This window comes from Elgaria multicarinata, chromosome 1 (genome assembly GCF_023053635.1).
Source record: "Elgaria multicarinata webbii isolate HBS135686 ecotype San Diego chromosome 1, rElgMul1.1.pri, whole genome shotgun sequence".
Classification (NCBI taxonomy): Eukaryota; Metazoa; Chordata; class Lepidosauria; order Squamata; family Anguidae; genus Elgaria; species Elgaria multicarinata.
In genome coordinates, this window is record NC_086171.1 from 167,658,031 (window position 1) to 167,684,848 (window position 26,818).

Below are 26,818 nucleotides of genomic sequence, written 5' to 3' on the forward strand. Positions count from 1 at the left end.
ATCTCTGTCCCGATAAGGGCACAGTTGGTATATCAGCCTAAGCTGATAAAAGGTGCTCTTTGCCACTGAGTTCACCTGTGCCTCAAGTGACAGTTCTGGATCCAAGAGGACCCCCAAACTACGGACCCGATCATTTAGGGGAAGTGCAACCCCATCCAGAACAAGATGAATATCACCTAGCCGGACAGGCGAACCACCCGCTAACAGTACCTCCGTCTTGTCTGGATTGTGTCTCAGTTCGTTGGCCCTCATCCAGTCCATTACTGTGCTCAGGCACTGATTCAGAACAGCCACTGCCTCACCTGGGTTTGATGAAAAGGAGAGGTAGAGCTGGGTGTCATCCGCATATTGATGACACCTCAACCCACATCTCCAGATAACCTCTCCCAGCAGTTTCATGTATTTGTTAAACAGCATAGGGGATAAAATAGAGCCCTGTGGAACCCCATGGCCATGCCATTACACAGAGCAACAATCCCCCAGCACCACCTTCTGGAATCGACCATCCAAGTAGGGGCGGAACCACTGCAGCACAGTGCCTCCAACTCCCAGCCCAGACAACCTATCCAGAAGGATACCATGGCCGATGGTATCAAAAGCCACTGAGAGGTCCAAGAGAATCAACAGGGTAAAAAGAAAGGATATGAAAGTAATAATAAAATAAATAAAATCATGAAGTCTAGTTGGATAGAGGGCAGTAATACCTACTCTCATACTGGTGTTTTGTGGTTAAGAAACAAGCAGTGCCCACCACCAGCAGGGCCTGTCGTCCCCATTCAGTGCTAAGTCCACCTCTATCTGCTACATAGCCCAGAAAATCAGTGAAATGCCTCCCTGCACTGTCTCCACCTGTGCACAGGGTGGCAAGGTTGAGTGGGCCACTGTGGCTCAGCCCTATTGGACAGGCAACTCTTGTTGCACCACATGTAAATAGCTGCTTTGTGAGTTCGTGGCCCTGCCAATGAAGATCTGAAGCGGACGAATCCTTGGAAACCATTGTGTGAGGTGAAACGTGACCCTGACGCCGCTGTGAGGCAGACTTTTTAGCAACTAGGTAACACCCTGAGCAAAGAGCTGAAAGAATTTTCTGATTTATTACAGCTACTGGAAGTACAAAATGGAGCAGGGTGAATGCTTGTTCTTGCAGGAAGCAAACGGACAGCAACAGCCTCATTCATCTCAACCTGCAGACACTTTAATTGGAGTTCCCCTTGAAAATGGCAGGAAGGTCCCAATCTAGATAGGAGAAACAGCTCAGGGTCTTGATTTCAGAGAGTCATAAAGATAATGAATGCGGAATCGCCTCGCACACAGCACCGGCAGCAGTCGTGGCTAACAATATCCTGTGATTTCTCAGCTGCTATTTATACCCCCCCCCACCTCACTTCCTCTCTAAGCAGGTTATATTTAGTAGCATATAACAAACCAGACATATGAAGAGAAATCTTTCACCAGCAACAGGGTACCTTTATTAGAAAATGTTGTTTCCAGTCTTAGCACCTGAAAGAGGCAGAGCGAGAGGTCTTGTGTTTCAGTCAAAGCTAAAAAAAAATCAATCACATAACTGGTTCTTTTCTATCCTGACAACTATGCACTAAATATCCTCTAGCAATAAACAATGTCTGGTATACAATCATTTTTTTAAAAGAGTTTTAAGTTTTAGAAACTGCTCTGGCCCTCATGCAAATACGTAGATAAACTATTCGTTTTAACATTGCCACCGAAGCAAAGTGACTGTTCGGTAAAGCTACTTTGTCCAAACATTCTGAAGTCTTATTTTTCAACCTAAGCAGAGCTTCTGTTGTTGCCTTTTTGTCTGCCTAGATTGAATGAGCCCAAAATGAAAAGATAAGTGAACACTATGAGTGCCAGAGACCTTGCACTTCTGGCGTATCTATCATGCACTATCAGCCCGGATTGGGGGAAAAACAAGTTCCCAAGTGCAATCTGCCTACAGCAGAGCTGGAAAATCTACTCTGTTCTTTACTAGAACCCCAAGATGCACTAGTTGGAGTCTGGTGCAAAAGACATAGAGCAAGTTGGCACAACACAATAGACCACTGTGGCTGAATTTAGGGGTGGGACAGCATCCTCACACCCATAACAGATAACATGGCAAGTTGCAAAAGGTGGGAGAGAGTCATTTTGTTCCTGTTACTATTAAATGATTGGGAGTCAGAAAACCTTGCCAATCAACTGCAAATCAACCAGAGACCTACCAGGAGATTCAGATTTCATATGACGTAGCTAAAATATTGCATGATGAGAAAAGTGGCTTGTGCAAGGTAATGAAATGCTTTTTTATATTAGGAGACCATATAGGATAAAATATGCAACATGGTGAGACATGGAAACCACCATTGTTCCTCATTCTGTACCTGATAAGCCAACGTTGCAAAGCTCAAACGCCAAACATGCAAGTCTAAGTGTGTGAGTTCATATCTTGTCTTCTCTGAAACGCCATTGTCTTTCCTTGTCTGCACATCCACCAAAACTTGGCCAGTCCCTGTTCCCTCCCTTTTGTTCTTTATCAAGCCTTGTCCTCTCATTCTACTCGTCATGCCAGCCTTAGGAACATAGGAAGCTGCCTTATACTGAGAAATACCTTTGGTCCATCAAGCTCAGCGCTGGCATCTCACCAAGGATCTTCAGTAAGGGGACTTTCCAAGCCCTAGCTGGAGATGCTGGGCATTGCATTGGCTCTACGACTGAGCTATGGCCTTTTCTTTTGGATCAATCTACCATAGTCTCAGGGCGTGGCCTGAAGGTGCACGATGCAGCGACTTTATGAAGCTAGGTAGTTCTGGTCAATACCTGAATGGGAGACTAGCTGGGAACTAGCTGGGAACTGAGTTCCATGGAAGAAAATACTAAATTATAAGCAAGAAGTTCTCTGGATGTCACTTCAGATGAACAGCTGAGGTGGTCAAAGCCTAAAGTGCAAGCCATTCATGTGAATGTTACTGGTGAGATCACAACTTGCCGTTTCTTGGAATTCCTTTGAACTGTGGAGTCAGCAAGTGATGAGATGTGAACTCCCCATTTCGCTCTAGCATGTCATTGCATAAATGGTCATTGGTTTTGTAGTTTCACCACCTTATCTGTTGGTCTGAATCCAACCTGGGTGGGATCATATTCTGAATTATACAGGCATAATAAATCTTGGCTTACCAATACCAACTATACATGGTCCCAGCGTCGGCAACACTGGGTTGTATGAACGGGCTCTGAATGACATACTTTGGTAATTATGGGCTTATATGGTACTCCCTGAACCTCCTTGTTTGTACAGAGACTGTATGGTCCCATTTTCAGGGTCACTTGCCAGATGAAGTTTTTCATTATTTTTACTGGCCATCTGTGTGATGCTAATTCATATCTCATTGCTTCTGAGAGGCATTCCTTCCATGTGTGTCAGCTTCAGCTTGCTGCCTGTACTAGATCAAACAAGATTGGGCTCTGCACAGCCATGCAGAACTTGACCTGAGTGCTAACTTGGCTGAGCTCCAGTCTCCCACTGACTGAGTACGATGGTGGATTTGGGTAACGATGGGCAGTGAAGCAGAACTAGTGTGGAACAAGGTCCTGCCTCTTTGGTATGGCAGGGGGGTGGAATGGGGGATGGAAGAACAAATCTTGTGGGAAATACACACTGAATCCCAGGACTGCAGTGAAGGAATCTCCCTTCTCGGATTTCTCTCTCACATGCCCAAGGGAATGCGGTGGGATGCAGTGTGTGGGGTGTAAGGCACCTCAGCCCAACCTTGCAGGATGAATTTCACACTCTCTGGTAGGGTAACAATGAGGAATTTGGTACTGCTGTGTTTCCTTCTTCTGCTCGCACAGAGGGAGGCCTATCAGCCGAGCCTCTGCTCCGTCTACCATTGTCTGTGAGGGTTTAAGGAAGGGGTGCTGAACCTCGGGGCCTAATCCAGCCATCCTGGGGTCCCAGCTTGGCCCTGCAGGGTTTCCCAGAACGCCTCACCCCCTTTTTCCCAACTACCGATCCTTCAGCTGTTTCCCAGCTTTTGTGAAGTTTTCCCACCATTCTAAAAGATTAAAATGCCTCTCCTAAGGCTGACTTCCATCAGGAATATCGAGGGTTCAGGGCCAAGATAACTCAGAACTGGGCCAGGGCAGGAGGATTATTTTTCTGTCTTCAGAAGTGATGTCTTGGGGTTGTGTGACTGGATGCCCTCAATAATATCCCTTCCCTGACTGGGCCTGCCTCCTTGCCACTGGGGATGATGGGAGTTGTATGACCTATTGATGCACATGATGGGAGTTGTAGTCCAACACATCTGGAAGGCACCAGGTTGAGGGAGGTTGGTCCAAACCGTTTTAAAGCCAACTGGGTTAGCAGCAATCGCATTCCATACATTTATTTATGTGGTATGTGAAGAAATGCAAACTGTATTTTATAAGCTGGTAATAATGCACTAGTTGCTTGAAGATAATGCACCAGTTGCTGCCTACTTAACAGCTATGAGAGGCAAAAAGGCATATTTCTGAACTCAGTTGTGTTTTGTTTTGTGTGGGGGAGGGTTTAAATGGTAGATCTTTTAAGTTGGTCCTGCGCTTCTGGCTTTTAAAAAAACCAAAGAGGAAAAACTATTCAGTATTTCTTTAATACAGTTTACATTTATTCAAACGTGCAGTTGTTAGAAGCTACCATAATTCATTACAGTTAACTTTCTTTATTGTAAAACAAAAGTTACGTTTCATTTACGGGCTGGTGTGTGTGTGTGTATGTATGTGTGTGTGTGTGTGTGTATATATATATATATATATATATATATATATATATATATATGGGGTCATTATAATATATAGAAGCAACTGTATTGAGATGCTCATTTTGGCATTTCTGTTGCTAAAGCGACCTGCCATTTGCTTAGTTGCCTAGAAGAAATTTCTAGTTACACTAGATAAGCAGGCCAGCACCCAATTACCACAGTGGCGTAACACAGTTTGTGAAGCTCCATCCAGATTGCTAATAAACCCATTTCCATTTATTCTACTTCCTCTGTGGCTGATTAAAATTGGCATTCAGGAGATGCTTTCTAGAGTCAACAACTGCAAGACTGATTTGTTTTAGAACGTATCTTCTTCTTTGTTCCAGGCAACCTCTCAGTCCCCTGTTCTGTAACTAGCAACTTTATCAGTAGAATCTTATTTAGTTTCCTTTTAATAATTTGCCCATATGTGAAGATGGAGATGCAGTAAAGAAGTGCACAGTTATATGTTGGTTTTTTGGAGGTGTAGGAGAAGGTGAGAGTGGCTTCGGTGTGCCATAATTAAGACCCTTTTTTGGGTAATCTCCTCTCCTTCCTAACCCCATGCTTGTGTCGTTGCTTTCCTTATCCTCATTTGCTAGCACGATTGTTTTGGCCAAGAGAAAAGAAGGGGGAAATGTAGTTACTAGGCAACCCCAATATATGATCTTCAGCCGTCGCTTGCGCATAGGAGCAGCAAAGGCTGCTTGCCATCTCTACAGGGCAAGTGTTCCGTTCTGCTCTTATCCTGACTGACCAAGAAAGTGATGCAAAAAGGACTTTGAACGCCCTAGTTTACTTGCACTTTGGGCCCGTGCAAATCAAGGACTGGCCTGCTAATGTCCCTTGGCAACAGCAGAAACTGGCCAGCAGAATGTTTATGTCACTGACAGATAATCTTTTAAGCTTTTTAGATACAGTCATTTTAACCCAAGTGTTCTGTTGCCATGACAAGGCAATGCGTTAGTTTCGGATGCCACGTCTGACCACATCGGTCTGGAATGTGACCATCGTTTGTACATCTATCCCATCATGGGGCCAGCTAGGAATAAACTGCACCTTGGGCCAGCACTTAGCTCTGGTTTGTGCACCAAGATAGAGCCCAGATATGCAACCCATGGCTTGCGAGCCACATGTGGCCCTCGGAGGCCTTCTATGCAGTCTGCCAGGAGAGCACACGGTCACCTCCACTGAATTTCTCCCTTCCTGCCATTCTGTCCCCATAATTGGGCTGTGAAATACGGCAGATGTGGAAAGTCATCCCAGCACACCGTCTTACAGCAGAGTGTTATGAGCACAGTTTAAATCAGGGCTGATTTGATTTAAATTAAATTGATTTAAATCAGTTCTCTGAAGGACTCAATTTTTAATGATTTAAATCACAGTTTACATCACTAGTGAGGAAGCTTCTATTTAGTCACCATCTTAGTAGAAGTATATTAGTGTTTAATATAACCTTAATACTTATTCAGAGGTGTAGGTTTCATTAGAAGGTGGGTACTTACTAAGCTCAGCGTGATAGAACACATGCTTTGCATACAGAAGGCCCCAGATTTGTTCCCTGGCTTTTCCAGGTAGGGCAAGAAAAGAATCCTGCCTGAAACATCAGAGAGCGGCTGCCAGTCAGTGTCAACAGCACTGGGCTAGATGGACCAAGGGTCTGACTCGGTATAAGACAACTTAATTTTCATCAAATACTGGGATGATAATTTGGTCATTTTAGTACTAAAGCAGAATGAACTTGTGGAGTCATTTAGGAGATGAACCAGCTCCAGCTGTTCAATTAATCATGATATACCAGAAGCACCACCACCAAATAGTCTTTTAAATTGTACGACTAAGATTGTTGATTCTTCTTGTTAGTTTTCTTCTTCCACGAACAACATTAACAAAACACACACATGGATTTTTGAATGGTTAACTGTTCTTTTTAGATAAATGTAAGATCTTGATGGCCTTATAGGCCCCTTCCAACTCAACTATTCTATGATTTTATGATTGAAGCTAACAACTGTCCTGTGGTGATGAGAAATAAATTAATGTCCATCGACTTATATAAGCAAATTGCCACCATTATCTGTGTAAAAGGTATCAGCAGTCTTAGAGGGAAGCCCAAGATTTACAAATCTACTTTAGGATGGTGGGGGGATGCTCAATGAGGATTAGGCATGCTCATTGGGCATGGAATGCTGACTGACTGTTGGGGAATGGAGGGGGACAGCAAACTAGGGGAGGAGAATGGAATGGTTGGAACAATGACCACAGCACACTGCAACATTTTGTTGCAGTCCCCCCTTGTCTTTTCTAATGACATCATTTGACCCTCCTTTTAGTAGCATCTGCTATATTTATTGTGCTACAAAACTACTGCCCTACTTGGCAGTGTGGAGGACTTTGTATGGGCTCTGCTTTGGCTGCAGCTGGGAAGGAGCCTGTTCTGGTTCATCAGAGGGCTGTGTCAAATCATTACATCAAAGGCTTTTATTAATTAGAAAGAGGTTTCCTCACCTAAACTGCTTGCATGGCTTCCAGCAAGGTTCTACATAGATCTACATCGTTGCTTAAGACTAAAAAAGCAGGTAGGTTGCAAGGCAAAATGGCAGAATGGGATAATTGTTACAGGGAAGGGAAATACTGGAATAAGAAAAACAGGGGGCTGTAAACTGAGATTGGCAGAGACAAGCTTCATGGGTATGCATGCACGTGTGAAAAGCCTGGAAAATTGCTGGGTGGTTTATGATTTCAGTTGAAGATCTACTGAATTCTGCACAAGTATGCCTCTGTTGCAAGACAGAATAGCAAATATGGTGATAAGTTAGTTAAAAACAAATCCTATAGGAGAAACGGAAACAATAGAAATCAAATTGAAGATTAAAAGTGTCAAAGGTCTTGTGGATTACAATTGAAAATCAATATGGGAACTGACTAGGCTGTTCTGTGACTGGCATCTGGGTCATGGATTGGCACTGGGAGAGTTTTTCAAAGAGCCTTAGGATCAATACTGAAGGACCAGTTCCAGTCTCTCTCCCTCTCTCCCTCTCTCTCATATATTTATCTTAAGCATATTTTTAGATTGGGGCATGTTAGCCAGTCACGAAATCTGTCACTGCAGGGCATTCCAACATTACCAGTGGTTGGAACTGTCACTGTTGTAGGGCTCATGTGTCCTCCTTGGACTAAAAAATTGCTATGTTGAGTGGCTTCAGCAGTCAGGGTACTGGTTTTGCTTTACTATTTTGTTCAGAAACATGGAATAACAGAGAAAGCTGTGCCTACCATGCTTTAAAACAGAATTAAAACTGTGGAGCAAGTTAGTCCAAATTACCAAGGAAAGTTGAATTCTGCACCCTTCTTTACATTCTGTAAATTTACATATACGTGCATATTTTGTATACTTCTAATAGATATGGGTGACAAGCTTATGCAGGATACTGAGGCTCTGGCTTCTGCTGGCTCTAAACACTGCCTACGCACTTTCAAGCTTTTCTTTCCAGCCTTAAGGACTAGAAACTTCCCACCCTCCAAATAAATATGATCTGGGGTACTGAATTCTGTGTCTCTTACTAGCTTTTAAATTTTAGTCTTGCTATAGGTAACTTATCCAAGACGGCAGAGTCTGTAGCTGTGGTAGAGTTGGTGATGTTGTTACATGCTGCAATGGGCATGACGGAACCATTTCAAGAGGAAGCCTGGTTGAGCATCTGTCAAAAGCCCCCACCTCAGCAGGGGCCAACTGACAAGAGCCCCCTGGAGTTGCTCCTCTTTTTCACCATGGCAACCTGCTTGTTCAACTGCTTCACACTCTGGCCCAGACAACAGTGCTGGTGAGAAGGATGAGCAGGATATACCATTGCCTACATGCTCAATGGCGCTCTACCAGGCAAGGGATCGAGTGGTAGCAATGATGACAAAGAGGATGAAGAGCAATAGGTTTGAAGACTGATTCTGGCCCGCTTGCATTGGCTGCCTGTATGTTTCTGAGCCTGATTCAAGGTGCTGGATTTAACCTATAAAGCCTTACACGGCTTGGGACCACAATACCTGATAGGACGCCTCGCCCGACATGAACCTACCTATATACTGCGCTCAACATCCAAGGTCCTCCTCCGGGTGCCTACTCCGAGGGAAGCTTGGAGGACGGCAACAAGAGAGAGGGCCTTTTCTGTGGTGGCCCCCCCAATTGTGGAACAATCTCCCTGACTTAGGCCTTAGGTAGACCTAAGGTTTATCCCGGGATTATCCCGGGGTCATCCCTGTTCATGTAAATGACACATAGGATATCCCGGGAGCAGGCAGTGACGACCCTGGGATAAACCTTAGGTCTAGCTAAGGCCAGTGTTATCTTTTCAGTGCCAGGTCAAGACTTTTCTCTTCTCCCAGGCATTTAGCAATATGTAATTAGCCTGGGTTTGTTTTTGCATGTTTTTGTGGTTTAAAATTGTATGTTTATGTGATTTTAAATTTTGGGATATTGTTCTTAAGTGTTTTTATCCTATGTTAACCATCCAGAAAGCCTTGGCTATGGGGCAGTGTACAAATGTTAATAATAATAATAATAATAATAATAGCTGGTGACAACGGTGGCAAGAATATAGACTCGCTGAAGGCAGGGTGTCTTGCCCAGGGGCCCTCAAAAACCTGGAGCCGGCACTGTTTTCCAACATGGAATGCAGGGAGGGGGAAATAAGGAAATTGTAAAGCGTAAGGATGAAACTAAAACAAAAGTGGTTGACACAGGAATAAAGCTGGATGTAATTTATCTAGGAGGGAGGGGAGAAAACAAGTGAAATGTACTCTAAGAAAAGCCAAATGAAGTAAATCACATCATACATTTCTATCATCCACTCCCTGAGGGTAGGTTCTGTCTGGTTGCATCTACATTGTTGAGCAGCTGCAAGAGCCAGCGGAATGAGAGGAGGTAATTACATTGGAAATAAACAGTCCTGCGTGCACATTGCAGGTGTGTGCATTTTAGCAGTTGGACAAATAGAGCCAGTCCTTGGGGCTAAGGAGATGTTAGCATTTTTATGTGCTGGAAACAATGAGGGCATGAACTCGACACTCCAAATCTGTGTATGCATAGTTATTAGCAGGTCTCCTGTGGATCCTTGCTATCATCCTGAAGAGTGTGTGCAATACATATAATATATGCAAAAGTAAATAAAACATCTAATAAACCCCCAAAAGCCAGGGGGGACCATCTTTTTGTTTACCTGTTGAGCATTAGCACATTGCATCACTGGAACAGGCTCTGCAGGACATTTGTTCAACGAGTGGCATATGGAAAGATGTCTGTTCCCAAAGTGGCTGGCTGAAAAGACCACAAGCAAAAACAAAAAGAATTAAGGAGGAACCCTCACTGAAAGAATGGAAGGAAGGGAGAAATGATCCACCAACACTCCTGAAGTTAAGTGCACTATGCCTGGGAAGCCCAGTGTATTGTACACATACCAAAAGCCTCAATATGATTTATCCAAGTCAGCACTCATATAATAAATATTAATAGACATTTGACAAACATTTAATAAGCATATAGCAAATGTTTAAAGAACAATGTGCATGAATCACAGGTTACATATGTGTGCTTGAAAGCAAATATCTCACTGCCTATGCGGCAGGGTCTTGCTATGTACTGTGTTATCTGTACAGCACCATGTACATTGATGGTGCTATATAAATAAATAATAATAATAAATAATAATAATCCTCTAATCTCTAAGCCACAGAAATGTACATCGCTACATCATTGGCGACCATAACATACATGCACAAATGGAAGTTTAAAGAGTTGCTGGTGCACAAAACATGTCATAGACATGAGAGAATATAAACAAGGGAAAACGTATAAATGTGGTATTAAACAATGATTCCGGAGACTACAAGCAAGGCATGAAGTCAATAGCTCCCCTCTGTTCATTGCCCTGCAGCAACTGGTATTCAGTGGCATATTGTCTCCAAACCTGCAGGTTCTATTTAGCTGTCAACTCTAATATCTGTCAACAGATTTCTTCTCCATTAATTTGTTTAAGACCTTTTTAAAGCATCTAAGCTAGTTGGCAGCAAATTACACAAATTAGTTGGACATTTTACGAAGATGTACTTCCTTTTGTCTGTCCTGAATGCGCTGTCAATCAATTTCATTGGGTAACTCCATGGCTGGCTTCCTGCTTCCGATGTATTTATAGAAATGTTTGCCGTTTCGTCTCTGTATTTTTAGCAATATGTTCTTCAATTATTATGATTTTTTTTGCTTGCCATATTGTCAGCTTACATTTGTTTTGTTATCTTTCAATTCCCCTGAGGCCTTGCCAGCATAGCTAGTGGTGAGGGATGATGGGGAGTCACAAGTTGCCCACCCCTGTTTTAAAGGAAGGCTTCTTATTTTTTATAGCTTCCTTGACCCGCCTCATTAGCCAATGCTTTCTAATCTGTATTATACATTTTAGTTGAGCTTTTATTATTATGGTTTTAAATAATCTCAAAGTGTCCTGAAGCAATTTCGTCCTCTAGATTCTTTCTTTAACTCATCGCTCTCACTTTTTAGAAATTTAATTTGAAGCCAAACCTGATAGCACAGTGGAGTTTGGATTACTGCAATGCGCTCTTTGTGGGGCTGCCCTTAAAGCTGCTCCGGAAGCTGGAGATTGTGCAGAATGCTGCAGCTGGGCTGTTGTCTGGAGCTGCCCCTTTCCAGCATGTAACGCTTCTGCTGAGGGAACTGCACTGGCTGCCTATTCGCTACCGGGCCAGGTTTAAGGTTCCTTGTACAAAGCCCTAAACAACTTGGGACCAGGATACCTGAGAGAGCACCTTCTCCCCTACCAAACTGCCCGGTCACAGGTCATCCAAGGGCATGCTCCTGGTAGTTCCACATAGACCCATCCTCCGAATGGAGTCCACCAGGGGAAGAGCTGTCATCGTGGTAGCCCCCCTCCTATGAAATTCCCTGCCTCTGGAGGTCAGGCAGGCACCAACTTTGTATTCCTTTCGGTGCCTCCTGAAAACGTCATTATTCCAGGAAGCCTTTCCTTAATGATCAGCCACAGTTCACTGTATTATTATTATTTATTTATATAGCACCATCTATGTACATGGTGCTGTACAGAGTAAAACAGTAAATAGCAAGACCCTGCCGCATAGGCTTACATTCTATTAAAATCATAGTAAAGCGATAAGGAGGGGAAGAGAATGCAAACAGGCACTGGGTAGGCACTGTACAATTTGCTTCTTTTAAAATCTATTTTAAAGTGTTTTATTCTGGTTTTATTTTAACTTATCTTGTACACCACTCCAAAATGTTCAATGGGGAGCGGTATATAAATATTGTAAATAATAAATAAGTTGGCCATCAGCAGTTGGCACCTGGGCACAAGGTCACCATCCTCCTCACCATTGTGAGAAGTGTGGTATTGGTATTTTGATTAAAGTAATTATTTATAAATTTGCATATATCCATTTTAATCAGTACATGAAAGTCTTATGCATATATGTGTGTCCCTTTTTGGGTTGCACATTTCTTTTATGGTGATGCATGCGTAGCCACCCTCCTTGAACTTTGGTTTTAGCCCCTGCAGCTCTCCTTGAATAACTGGGTTTGTTGTTTTCATTGAGAAAGGGTGAAATTATGAATACCATCATCTTATGTAGCACATGTTAAGGTAGCCAGGCTGAGGATGCTAGAGATTGCAGTCAACAGTCTGGCCTGCATGCCCTGGATGCCTATGTCCTAATTAACAACTGAAAAGTTCCTTTGGAACCAAAGTTAATTAATGGTGACACTCGATGTACCGTTTTCAGACAGTCTTATCTCCACGGAGAGAATCCTTTTTCCAACCAAAGGCTGCTCAGTATTAACTGCATGTGAGCAGAAATAAAGGAGGCCTGAGTTTGCTTAGGAAATGTTCTCTCATTCCTTTAGCCCTTGATGTACAGCTCAGCCCGCCAGCACATATTTTACATTGAAATTTGGGTGTTTTGAAGATGCCCCTTTCTTGGAGGGGGCTGCTGTTCTGAGAAGGATCCTAGCTTTGCCATCTAGTCAATATCAAGCAGCTGAGCATCTAGGTTGCTTATTAGTTTTAGGTTAAAGTTTAGCCTGAAAAAGCAGAGAAGAGGCGAGCTGGTTTGAGGCTGCAGACAGTAACCATCTGCTAATGTTTTTAGAATGAATCATCCCTCAGGTAAAGGCCAGGAAAGGTGGCCTGATTAGAATGCAGGCAGCCTGAGAGGAAACTGAATGATGAGCTCATTTTTTGCTTTTAATCATTTGTGTTTATAATGTTAAGATAATGCCTCTCAAGCTTTCAAACGATGCTTTCACATACCACAAAATTGGTCCCAAATGCTCTTGATAATGATGCTTCTTGGGAAAGTTTTATAGTGTATAAAAGTGGTAAACTGGAGACAAAGTGGTGGCTATTATTGGTCTAAGTGGTAAATTCTGAAGTGCAAGCACATATCGCGACAGTTCCCATAGCCACACTGCAAAGTAGAGTTTAAAAATGCAGGCAGCTGTGTTTATATTTATATGTGTGTGTACAACCCTATGCACATGCACACCTCATATAACAGCAACAGATAATATAGTGCTCAATTTAATAGGAACAGCTGACAGTTCTAGAATATATGCTGCCGAAGGCGGTTAGCATGTTGGGCTTTGATTGGAGAGACCCGAGACTGCATGAGAAAGGGAAAGAGGACACAATATGTCCACAAAAAGTTTCTTTTCCTAGCACCAGGGAGAAAGAAAGTGACTTGGTTCTCATGACATGACAGCCCATGGGCTAAACAACCCATGGGCTATCATGCAGCAGTAGGAGACAGTGGACGCGCTGCCTGCAGCTCGCCTTCCGCTTCCACTTTCACTAAGCAATGCATGATTGGCTCCGTCATAGGTTGCATAGCATGGCATGCGAACCCAGACCACTGATTTGTTTAGGGGTTAAACAACCCAGCAGTTAACCCATGATTTGTTCTTTGGTTAACCGCTGCCTTGTTTAATCCCTAAAGAACTCAGTTGTCCAGGTCCGCACATCACACTAAGCTATCTATGACAGAGCTGATCAGAGATTACTAAGAGAAAGCAGAAGTAATGCGTAGGTTTCAGGCAATGCATCCACTCTCTCCTGCTTGTCCCTTACAGCCCATGGGTTGCTTAACCCATGGGCTGTTATGTTGTGCAAACACTAGACCTTTACCTGAAAGTCAAGAAACCAGGTCTAGCAAGTCTTTATCTCCTGCAGGAATCGGTCTTTTTTAAAATCAAATGGGTCTTAATTGCCCATTCAAGACCAAGCCACCCAAAAAATGCTTTGCATTATAACAGTCACAATAATTTATTGCTGCTGCGAAAATCCATTTCCTCCCAACTACTATGGGGATTATCCCTGCTACAGCACCATGTACATTGATGGTGCTATATAAATAATAATAATAATAAATAATAATGCTAATAAAAAAGCCCTGGTGCTTTCACCCTGGGAGCTTTGGAACCCCTATGCCACTGGTTATTGCTGGCTAAATCAAGTCTGCTCTAGACTTCCATGCTCCATGTTTGGTTTATAAATCCTAAAATGTGTATATGGGTACTGATTTCATTACATAACTGAATGTATCCAAAGAGTATTTGCTGCTAGTTCCTTCAGACTGGGAAGCAGTCATTTAGTGAGCTTTCTTTTGGAGGAGCTGAAAGGTTTCCTTGTTGTTCTGTAGAACAGCCTTTCCTCCCAAGAACACCATTTTTTGAAGGTAGTCCAGCATGGGTTTTTACCAGTTGCCAACTGTTTGAGCTAGACCAGAAGGCACTGGAAATCTTAACATTTTCTGACAAATGGGTAGCCATGTCTTACAAGGAAATGGCACCAGTGTGTCCCTTTGTTTACTTATTACAGGTATTATGTAGATCATAGATGCATGCTCTGTTATTCCATATTGACCAATCTGAAATATCTTGCCAAGAAGCAAAATGGGAAGCGAGTGAAAGGATGCAATTCTACTTCCTCAAAAAATGCAAAGGAAGCTGTTCTATTTCAGCTCTGACTCAGTGGTCCACAACAGGCAACTTCTCAGAATTTTCAACCAGAAGTTATAGGCATCATGGGGAAATGTCTGGATGAATGTTTTTGGTTGAAAACCAGACACCCAAAGACTGGTTCAAGATTGATTTAGAATCCTGTAAAATGAATATCCATTGGTTGCTCCAAGAGTGTTCTGAAATAGGCTGCTTCTGCTTTGCTGGGTATGAAATACAAAAGCTGCCTTTGGAACAAGGGTGGCCAGTTATCCTACTTTACATAGGACAGTCCTCTGTTTTGGAGAGCTGGCAATCCACTATTTGACAATCCCTTTCGGAGGCTGTCCAGTCCAAGTCTGGTTTAAGGTCAAAGAACCATAAGGAGGGATATCAGGGACCTTGTAGTTGCCCATTAAGTTGGCATCTGGACAGAAGACTGAGCAGGCCCACTGGTCACCTGGTCAGTATCCTCAATTATGGTGAGATGTATGGTATTTTATTTAAATTATAGTTACTATTTCTAAATTTACATATGCAAACTTTGTGCAAATGAGTGTCCTTTTTTGGCGATACATTTCCTCTTTTTGGCAATGCATAATGGCCACCCTACTTGGAACACGTCGCTCAGGATTGGTGATGGGGGTTATCACTTTCAGGCACCTGCAGGGGGCTCACTGTTAACCCCCTGCCTTGCTTTCTCCTTCTTCCAGTGCTTGCATGTTCACCTGCCCTCTCCAAACAAATGAGCAGTTACAGGGGCAAGTAAAAGGAGCAGCAGCCTCTTACCCATCTTTCCCTGTCTGTCTCTCCAGTGGAAACTGAGACCAGAGAAAGAAGGCTAGTGAATAGAAAGCAGTGAGAAGGGGGGCACTCAGGGAAGGGAGCTCACTCTGGGCATCTTGCTTGCACAGGTACCACTTTTTCAAGATGTGCTCTTTGTGGAATTCATTTTACTCAAGTATTACAGGTAAGCCAGGGGTGGGCCACTTGTGGCCCTCCAGATGTTTGGCCTACTACTCCCCATCAGTCTCAGCCAGCATAGCCAATGGTGAGGGCAGTTGTAAACCAAAACATCTGGAGGGCTACAAGTTGTCCACCCTGTTCTAGGCTATTGGGGTTGAGTGACCTATTAATGTTAGGTGGCTTTAGTTCACCATAGGAGAACTACTTTCTCTATGTGGATTTAAGAAGCCTGTAGCCCTAATAATCTTTCCTTAAAAGTTCTCCATGTAGCTCACTCTCTCCAGGCACTGGTCTAATACCAGAAGCGGGGAGGGGGGGCTCAAAGAGACAAGTCCCTGGTGGGGGGAGGATGCTGAACTTGCTTGTCTCACTTGCCATTTAAAAACACTCGTGCACTCATATTCTAAATAATAAGGTCAATTCTGTGTTTAAAGACATGAAACTGCTGGAATCATGTTTAGTTGGACCCTAAAGCCCATGCCAGGCCAGCAAAACATGAATACACTAAATGAATTGTGACCTAATACTCAGTCCAAAATTGGATGGGTGAATTATTTCTGAGTGAAACATCATTTTTGCTGGATAAAAAATATGTGATTTCACTGGAGTCTGGTTATCTGGGCTTGAACTGCAGCACTAGAACGTAATATTCTCTTATGTAACTGGGTTCTATCATTTTTCCTTCCTTCCCCACCAGATCCTGCAGTCACATTGCTGTACAGGATACAATGAACAAGATGAAAACATTCAAGCGGCGTTTTTCCCTTTCGGTTCCCCGGACAGAGACTATTGAAGAGTCGCTGGCAGAGTTCACAGAGCAGTTCAACCAGCTCAACAACAGGAAGACTGAAGGTAAAAAGCAATGGGAGGGAGTCAGCAGCCCTGACTTGGAAGTGGTGCAGGCAGGTGGGGTACCAAAGTCGATTCCAGAAAGCTGAAGTCCTCAAGAGATGATGACAAATACCCATATAATGGAGAGCAAGGCCTGTTTGGTGGCCATGATAGCTTACAATGTGCTTGGAATGCACTGCAATGGAGCACATTGCAAGCGGATGGATAATGTGAACATTGTGCTCTTCCAGGCATATTACAAGTAGCACCACATCCGAACAGCCAGGATAGAATGCCGAAAGCGGCTGAATCAATTTTGCTGCAGTGCCCTGATAAAAATTACAATAAAGCACCATATTTATCCATGTTTCAAGATCCCCAGAATCACAAGGGCAGCATCTTAAAGCAGTGGCTATTCCTCTGTTTCGGCCATGTAACCATCAGTACTGCATCACATTAAACCTCGCTAAAGTGAAAGCCGCATGCTGCTTGGGGATAGTCAGATTCTGTAGATAATGCATGCTTTCCAATAAGCTAGAAAATGTCAGCTACTGAACTAAAGGTGAACAAACACAGTTAGCTGGTGCCAACTGGTAGTTCTCTGTCTAATTCAAGATATGCCGTGCATTCACTCCACTGTAAGTTCAAATGTGGATGAAAAACAAAGTATGTGTAATAACTGAGGAATACCTTTCTTCCACTTAGATTCAAAAGAATTGATCAAAGTCAGGTAGGCAAATGCAGTGATGGAGTCCCTCAAAATAGAGGTCCAATTGGTAACATAACATCTGCTTCTGTACAATGCTTGTAATGGAGCATAATCCATTATGCTCCATTATGGCAGCACATCTACCATCATCTTGTACGTCTCAGAATGTCCTTCAAGAATCCTACCTGCAGTTTTTCAGTGATTAAAATGGTCAGTATACCAGGTGGATGCTCCATATAAAACTTGGATAATCACCTTAGTCTAATAAACCTTAATAGCAGCTGGGACATATTTGCCTACTTTGGTATAATAGAAGTGAAGGGATGGCAAAGAAAAAATGATTGGCCCTAGCTCACAGATATTCTGTATGGGTAGCCCATTTTAGGGAGAAATGAAAATGCAAGCCAAGTATTTATATGAGCAGACATTCAATATACTGTCCATTTAACTGCCATGTGCATTTACGTTTCCTCATTGAAAAAAATGGAGCATTGTGAAGTGGGGCAGGTCCCACTTGTACCAGATTGATTTATTATGCTGTGAAACCTAAGAGTCATAGCTACAAGAATGCAAAAGAATAAAGTCATTAAACAGATATACAAAATAAATTAGACCCATTATACGAGCAAGTAAGTTTACCATTCCATTGATTTCTGCCACTGCAATTGCAAGAAAAGCCATTGTCCCAGTAATTGTTTTCACTCTCCCTTTTAGTGGGTGAATTATAGTGATTTTATTTTCAAATGTTTATTCTTGCTAGGGGAGGAAGCAAGTAGGTTTGCCTGACTTCCTCATATAATGGACAGAACAATTAGTAATGAGGACGATCCCCTGTCTAACCCACAGCATAAAAGTTTCAGACTTTTCTTTTCCTACTTGAAAGTTTTATTTGCAATAAAACAACAATTTGTCAGCCCTCATATTTGTATTGTGCCTGGAACCATTAGCAATAGCAGCGAGAGAATACAAGATGAATAAAAGTATAAAAGTGAAGAATGAATACAAACATAAGTCTATACACAGATGACATTAGGGCATTAATTACTGAACATATGAAGGGGCCAGTGGGAACGTGTGGGGCTAGCCCTGCTCCCTTAACAACAATACTCATGCTGGCAACATTCCCCAGCCAACATGTGATTCACTTAGTCTGAAAGGAGCAGCTCCAATCCACATGGGATTTTCTCCATAGATACTAGAACTCAGGGCTCCTTTACTATGGAGGAAACCGTTTGTGGAGAAATGGCTCCCTTTGGACTGAGCTGATCACATGTTGGCTGGGGGACATTGCCAGCATGCACATCATCTTCAAAGGTGTAAGGCTAGCCCTGCACATTTCTGCTGGCCTCTTCACATGTTCAGTACCGATGGGTATGAAACGCCTGAATATAAGGCTATAGTGGTGACCATGACTGATCTTCTGCAATCTGTGAAATTCATGGAACTGAAGTTCAGTGAATATTTATTTATTTATTTATTTATGATATTTCTATACTATTTATTATAATAAAGAACCCAAGTGGTTCACATATAAATATGAAAAACTAATTGTTGAGAGGATACTGTATTTTCTTCAAGTTTCTTACTTTATTGGGGGGGGGGGGAATGTAGAAACTCTACGAAAATGAATCTCCAATCCAATTTACCCTTCCCATTGAACACCTACCGCTCCCTTAGTCATCCTAATCTGATACCAGATGCTCTGTTAATGAACTATTTTAAAAAGGAGAAATTTGGAAGAGGAATGTGTGGTTAAAGTAGGATCTCATTTCAGAGTTTCAACATAGTTGCTTTGGACTTTGTGCAAGGAGCTTAGAGCAGTATCATTTCACTTCAAGCTACCAATGGCATAGGATGTTGCTTTTAATGATGTTGTTGTTTTAATTGCTTTCCTCAGTAATTTTGATGCTATGTAGTCTGCCCTGGGAACCCATTGGTTGGGCAGGATATAAATACTTAAAAATAACCCAAATAACTAGATATGTCTTACTTTATCTTCATATGAGTTCACTGCTGTTAGGGACCAAGAACAAGACATATTTCTTCAGTCTATCCATCCTTGCCAAAACTAGGCTGCAACTAATGAGCTTTATCAGGTTTAGGAAATGACATCAGGTTTAGCCACGCTTTGTTTTCTTTCTGCCAACCCTTGGTCAAAAGGAACAATAAAGCATGCACAGAAAACCTAGAACGGAAAAGCAAACAATTTTCTTAACTGAGCACAAGGAGTTCCAGGCAATGTCACCTTTAGGCTTGGCAGAGTGTGATGGTACAAAACTGGAAAGGGTGTATCAGATTCCCTAACAGTCTATGCAAGAGGCACCTTAAGCTTTTCCACCTGAATGGACCTTATGGAAAAGCTAGAAATGACATCTGCATGCCTCGATTCGTGGCTATCAGAGACCTCTGGGATCCTCCTAAGAACAGCAACAAAATCCCAGCATGGACAAGTCTCTCTCTCTCTCCCTCCCTCCCTTCCTTCCTTACCGGTCCCCCCCCCCCTTCCCGGTCCAATATTATAAATGTTGTGAGTTCAGGGTGGCCAGCAAATAGTAAAGATAGAAACAAAGGCAGATTCTGATTTTCCATTGATAGACTTCTTGGAGTGCAAGAAGTAAACGGTCGATGCAAAGAATAGGGCAGATAATAAACTGAGGTTTTTGTGGAGCTTAGACTCTAGAACGGAGCAGAAATGTTAACGCTTAACAAAGTAATTAAAAGTTGTGATTCAAGCAAAGCAAAGAGAGATTCTGGCCTCTTTCCCCAGGAGATCAAAGCTTGTTTTGGCAGAGGCAATGTTTAAATATATTTATAAAAGGAGCGGGACTCGTCAAAGGCAGCAGCAGTGTCTACAATTTCCCTTTTAATTTGCTTTGATATTGTATGCAGCCTCATTATGCTTGGAGTTTCAGGGCCCGCTGTAATCCACATGAAAACTGGAGCAGAATCAAACAGGTCTCTGCAATGTTCACCCAGAGTTTGCCTTCATCTCTAGTAAATACAGTTAGGGTTTAGACACCAGTAGGATTCCTATTTTGGACATGTCTGCCTCCTTGGACACTAACTTTTCACTTTATTGCTGATTGAATGGGGGTGGTTAGCTTTTTATTTGTTAGGAAGATGCTCTAATCCCTGAATAATTTTATCTTCCCCTCCACTCTCCACACCTTCTCCAACTTTGCACCTCTGATATTCATTCTGAGGTCTGGTAACCACAATTCTATGCAGTATTCTAAATGTGGGATTTTTCTATCATGACATTATGTATTATTTCATTTCCAGTTTATTTTCTCTTGCCCAATAGTCATTCAACCCGCCTGTCTTTTATAGATACCAGAAATCTGAGCTGCCATTTTTAGTGAGTCTTTTACTTTGAGGTCTCTTTTCTGGGTAATTGCCTATCGGCATTCATGTGAAGTCAGATCTTGTTCCCAGTGTGTGTTGTAATACACTCGTGAGGCAGGCATTCAAAGCACCTAAGCATCAGGGTGTGTTTAGATTGGCAGTTTTTTTGTGCAGTCTGCTACAAAACATTGTGTGAGGTTGGGGTATAGGCTATGCCACCCATCCCATGACTTGTTGGCCTTTGTTCTGCATTAGTGTGCCAGTTCTGGATTTATTCACTTTCACAAAAAATCAGTGTGTGTGTGATTTGAGTCCTCCAAATTGCTTTTGGGGAGAGGAGTGCTTATCACTGTGAGCCAGATAATATTTGTCTGCCTCTTTTAATCCCTGAGATGAGTTACCCAAGACAGGCTGTTGTTTGGATCCCTGCAGTGCACACAAGTTCATCAGTCAGTGAACAAATTGGACAACTGTCCAAGTAGATTGAGATCCACATGGTGAAATCCATGTTTACCATGGGAGGTCGTTCTCAGCTGGTGGGATTGTCAGCAGTAACCCAGCCCCTAGGTGGGGAGGGGGCATGCCTTGGGCAGCTAAACATTGTATTTTAGTTTGCTCAGAAGTCCACCTGCTGATATTTGGCCTTTTAATGCTTATGTATTGCATTTCCTGTGATGAATAAAAGGGACAGAACAGATGCACCCAGAAGGGGGTTTGTTACAGAGAGACTTCCAATTTGGGCTTGTGATCAAACCTGTTTTTCTGTACCTAACAATGCTCCCATCCACATCCATTTAATCTGTCCTTTTTATTGTGCTATTATTGCAAGAATGGTGGGATGTGTTCCCACTGATTATATATATATATATATATATATATATATATATATATATATATATATATTGTACACAAACATTATGTTGCTCTGCTCTCCATTCTTGTGTGATAAAGACGATAGGGCAGCCTGCACAAGGTAACACCCTTCAGAGCAGGGGTGTTGAACTTCTTTCAACACAAAGTCAATTTTGGAGAAGCTCTGGGGAGCCACATTCCAGTAGTAGGTGGGGTCGAAGGCAAAACAGGGCAGGGTAAGATTTTTGAAGGCTTTTTTTGGGGGGGGGGTTGGGGAGAATCACAGTGTGACCCATGTGGTTGTAGAGAGAATTTGACAGTATGATCAAAGGATGTAAATAGAAAGCTACCGGTCAAAAGACATTGTGTAGCTATTCCATCTTTCCTTATATTCAGATGTTTTGAACTTCAACTTCCATCAGCCCCAGCCAGCATGTCCAGTGGTCAGGAATCCTGGAAGGTGTAGCCCAAAACATCTGGGAAGACACAAGTTTGTGAAAGTCTGCTATACTTATATAGCTTCCTATTTTAGTGATGAAACAGTAGGAAAACTCCTCCCATAAATCTGCTTTTCAACTTCTCTTTAAGTGTATATCAGGACCCTCTGTTCTCAAGGTACCACATGCATGCACAAGCACACACAGAGAGATGGCCTACCCTACAGTTTAGGATATAAGGTGCTAAGGAAGTACACAGAAGTACTGTAATGTGCAAAGCTTATCTCAGTTGCGCATTTATTTATTTATTTGACATCAAGTTGACATAGTGAAGTTATCACAAGTTCTTTTTGGTGTGGTGGCATATTCCAGCACAATTCTGCAACCATAAGATAATCTCCATTCCTTCTGGAAACACTTGGCATGATAACTTGGCAGTCTTGCCTTGCGTGATTGTGAAAGAGGATTTGTTTCAGTTGGACTCTTGAAGGAGACGTTCCTGTTCAATTGTGTCAAACGTATCCCCTAACAGAACATAAATTGATGGTTTGCTCATCACTTTGGGCAGTATCCAATAGTAGTCATACTTAGATTAGGCCCAATCACTTCATTGGGTCTACTCTGTGTAGGAGTACCACTGGATACTGCCCATTGAGTTCACCTGCACTAGCTATTTATTCTGAAAATGCCACACTTAGTTTACTTGCTCTTTAGCAGGCATCTACATTGTATCATCAGAATATTATTATTCTGTCTTTTTTCCGTGTTTCTTCTGATTCTTTTGAGAACTTGCAAAATTTGACTCTTTTGCCAAGAATGGAAGAGCAGTGCAACCTTCCATCTTTTTTAAAGAGGCGTGTTTTTGATGTGTGTCGCCACCATGCTTCTTCACTTCTGCACACCTTCGTTGTTACTTTTCCACCTGATTCCGTTTCAGGAATGCGGGTTTAAAAAACAAAACAAAATCAATGTTTACATTTGTGCTAAATCACTTTTTCACCTGCACTAAAAAAATATGATATATTTGTGCAATAGTTTTTAAACAAAAAAATCTTTTAGCATAAATTCAGAAATTAATATTGCTAAAATAGTGTGCTTTCATGCGTTATTACTTCCCTGCCCATGCAGCTATGTTATACCCACTAGTATAATGGAACATAGTGAGATGCACATGTATATTTTCAGCGGAAGGGCAATGGCTAGGTGGGGCCAATGGCCTGCATTTGGGAACCATCCACTAGTATCACAGAGAGAGGGAGGAGAGCTAAGGTACAGTAAATGAAAGTAACACCTTGCAGTGTCACTTGGTAGATCAGTAACAAGAGCTGGGAAAATCTTTCTGGTGCCAAACTGTGTTTGAAATCTTATATACTCTCATATGTAACACCTGAGAGGCCCCTCTGTGTTTTCTAATTTGTTTTTCTCTATTGAATTTTTCAAAGTAATAATGAACATAAACAAATCCAAATACACCACATGTGAGTCAGTTTCTTTATAGTTTTTCGGATCACTCAGGATCTCCGTTTTAGTACAAGGATGTTTATCTGGTAAAGGTATCACTCATCATCCTAACAGATCATGCTATAAAGTTCCATGTGTCTTAGGAAGTTGTGAATTCTTAGTATTGGTGCATTCAATAATTGGATACTATATTCTATATTTATTTATTTATTACATTTCTATACCGCCCAATAGCTGAAGCTCTCTGGGCGGTTCACAAAATATTTAAAAAGTGTCAATTTCTACTTGGCCCATTTATACCTGAAGATGTTTAGGGAGTTTCTCCATCAGTACAAGGTCCCAATTTTCCTGTTTTCATATGATAAGAGAAAGTTCATTTGCTGATTTCTTGTTATTTATTTATTTATTTATTTATTACATTTTTATACCGCCCAATAGCCGAAGCTCTCTGGGCGGTTAGCAACTATAACCAAGCTTGTTGTCCAGAAAAAAAGTCAGGAGCTCTTTATGTCTTAGTTGTGTATTAGAGTCCATAGAAAGAGATAGTAGTCCCAGTTTGGAGATAGTGTTATATCTTGTTATGTGGCCTCACTGGCAAAGGCAAAGACCTGGACCCCAAAGCTTTGCACCTGTGGGCAATCCCACCACATATTTGGGTAGGCGCCTCTGGTGGCCCCACACCTCCAAGAACCAGGGTTCACATTACAATGAAAATAGCTCTCCTTCACTAGTGTAGCATGCCATCTGTGCCTCATCTTCAATGCACTTTCCTTCACTCCATGAATTATTGGGTTGTTGTTTTTTTAAGATTTTTTATTTTCTACAATACTTAAACATACACCAATACAATTAAAACAAAAACAACATACTACATAACTGTTGAATAACATCGATATCATATCTATGTAACATAATCAAACTTAACATATAAGTGCAGAGTTATTGGGTTTTAAGATCTGCGCTGTTGCTCGCTTTTACTTTTAATCTGATTTTATTCTGTTTTAACTTTTTATGGTTTTTATATTATGTTTCATTATATTATTGTATTTTGTGGTTTTGTCTTGTTTTGTGAACTGCCCACAGAGTTTAGAATAGAAATCTAATAAACAAACAAGCATGTAGAAATGACATCATGGTTTATACCTTTTTGTTTCCTGCATACCTTTTTTTCCAGCACGAACATCATGTATATCTGAAGAGTGAATTCACACTGCCAAATTTTGTTTTGTGTGATTGTATTTTATGTTTGATGCTTCTGCGTCTATCTTTTGTGTCCTTTATAAAAGAGTCCAGTTTCTGCCATATGGAAGGATGGGGGAATAGGCAGGTAGTTCGGCTGAGGTCTCATTAAATAGCAGAGCTCTGTTCAGAAAGCTAGTTTGTATATTATTTGCCTGCTTCCTAGAAATAATATCCCTGAAAATAATCAGAATTTTATTTCATGGATATTTGGGTTACCTGCATGGAACTTGTGAAGTGTTTCTGCTAAACCTCTGTCTGGGTCTTTGTGCTCAAGAGCCTCCTAGCAACCAGACATTAATTGCAGCCCTATCAGGTTTAAGTGCAGAACATAGGCCCATGGCCCAGAGAGAAGTAGCTACAAAGAGAGCAGGCTTCTGAGCCGGCTTTGTTCAGATTTCATTTTCCATTTGTGGCTCAACAGCACTTCAGAGCTCTAATCTCAAGAGAAGAGATCACTTAAACTTCTTAGAGGGTCATTTCTCAGAGTGGCACAAGCAGCTAGCAGGTTAAAAGTAGGCATGTATTGTTTATCCTCTCTGAGGTGCTTAATTGACAGCGACCATCTTTGACTGTGGCCCCTAACTAGAATTAGGAGGCCTTTGGTATGGCATATGTAAGTCTCGAGAGCTTGAGCGAAAAGGTCTGACTCCATACTTGTAGGCTTGGAAAGAACGTGGGCATTTTTTAGACCAGTTCCATAATATACAGTTAACTTTTCCTAGGGAGAAGACTTGCCATAACACTTCCTTTCTGATCCAGTGTGGTGTCAGTCAGTCATGCCTTCACATCAACATTGCTCCTGGCTACTCAGCGTTATTTTGCTGAACATGAGAGGATTATCAAAAGTTTTAAGATACCTACATAACCCAAGGCACACCAATTACTAGAAATATCTGAAAATGGGACATTGGTATTCTTCTTCCTTGCAGCTCAACCCTAAATGGATAAGATACTTCCAGATCACCCAAAAAAACTGAGATTTGATACATATGTAGCCTAAGTCACATTGATTACTAGGGAGGTTTGGACACTTTGACACTCAATGGTCAATATTTGAGACAAGAAGTTTACCTTATAATAGAGGTCACCATTCCAGCACAGAGCAAACCAAGCTGGATGTGTGGGACAGAATGTTGGCTGTGGGACTAGGTCATGAGGTACTTCCAGTAGGACTGTAACCAGAAAGAGAGATCTATGCTTGTAGGTGGCAGCTTGATTTACTGGAATATACATATCTATTTGTTTGCAGGTACAGATGGTGGGAAATGGTAGATGGTTGTAGGTTCCCAACACATGTTCTCCATGTACATACCCATCAAAACAGATGCATGGGGTATGGGGTATACTTGGTTTTCCTATTTGTAATTGGTACCCATGAATGGCCTCCATCATAGCATTTGGACAGTAGGCGGGATTTATGGCAAGGGTGAGGTTATCCTTCATTAGGGCTAGCATTTGGAATTGAGAAGAAGTACAAGCTGGTAAGGCAAATGACCAGGGAGCTGCAAGTTACAATATCAAGCTGCAAGACAGCACTTAACAAATAAAGCCCCATCTACTCACTTAATTTCCCCCCAGCTGTCCTTAAGTTCCTAAATTATTTACTGCATTAACCCAAAAGTATTGTTAACTGATCTAAGTGCTAAAGATAGAATGGATTAAAAATGTGAAATAATTTACAGCCCATTCCTATACCTGTTGACTAAAAAATAGGCATTCTCCCAAGTAAGTGTGCATCAGATTGCAGCCTTTCTCGGAGTCTAGGAAATTTACTTTACTAGACACTGCAGGGTTAGAGCAAACACGCCCTTTACTGGGTTGCTCTTCGTTAATCTCAACAATAGTCCCCAGATGTCCCAAGTCTTGCCAATCTGTGCAGTCACCTGGCCAATTGCTATCTGCTCTTCCTTTCTCATCAGATATGGCACAAGGACGTCTGCACCTGGGTCAACTGAACAGGGATATTCGGACACAGCACAGCTCTGTTTCACCTTTGGAAGGCCAGTCTCCAACGGCCGTGCATTACCGAAATGGCAACCAGCGCCGCTTTTCGATGGAGGTAATCTGCCTTTGCAAAGGGTGAGGAATCTGTATGGCAGCCTCCCCTGACCTGGCACCCTCCTGTTGTGCTGGACTACAACTCCCATCATCCCTGGCCAGCTGGCTGGGGGTGCTGGGAGTTGTAATCCAA

General features: G+C 42.1%; 1 protein-coding gene across 1 annotated transcript in view; it reads left to right on the forward strand.

Annotated features, from left to right (window-relative positions):
• Positions 1-26,818, forward strand: part of CDK18 (cyclin dependent kinase 18) — an 85,029-nt gene that overhangs the window by 34,419 nt on the left and 23,792 nt on the right. The window contains exons 2-3 of the mRNA XM_063142719.1: positions 16,448-16,602; positions 26,547-26,686. Of these exons, the coding sequence (XP_062998789.1) occupies positions 16,479-16,602; positions 26,547-26,686 (264 nt within the window). The 5' untranslated portion in view covers positions 16,448-16,478. The remainder of the gene's footprint in view (positions 1-16,447; positions 16,603-26,546; positions 26,687-26,818) is intronic.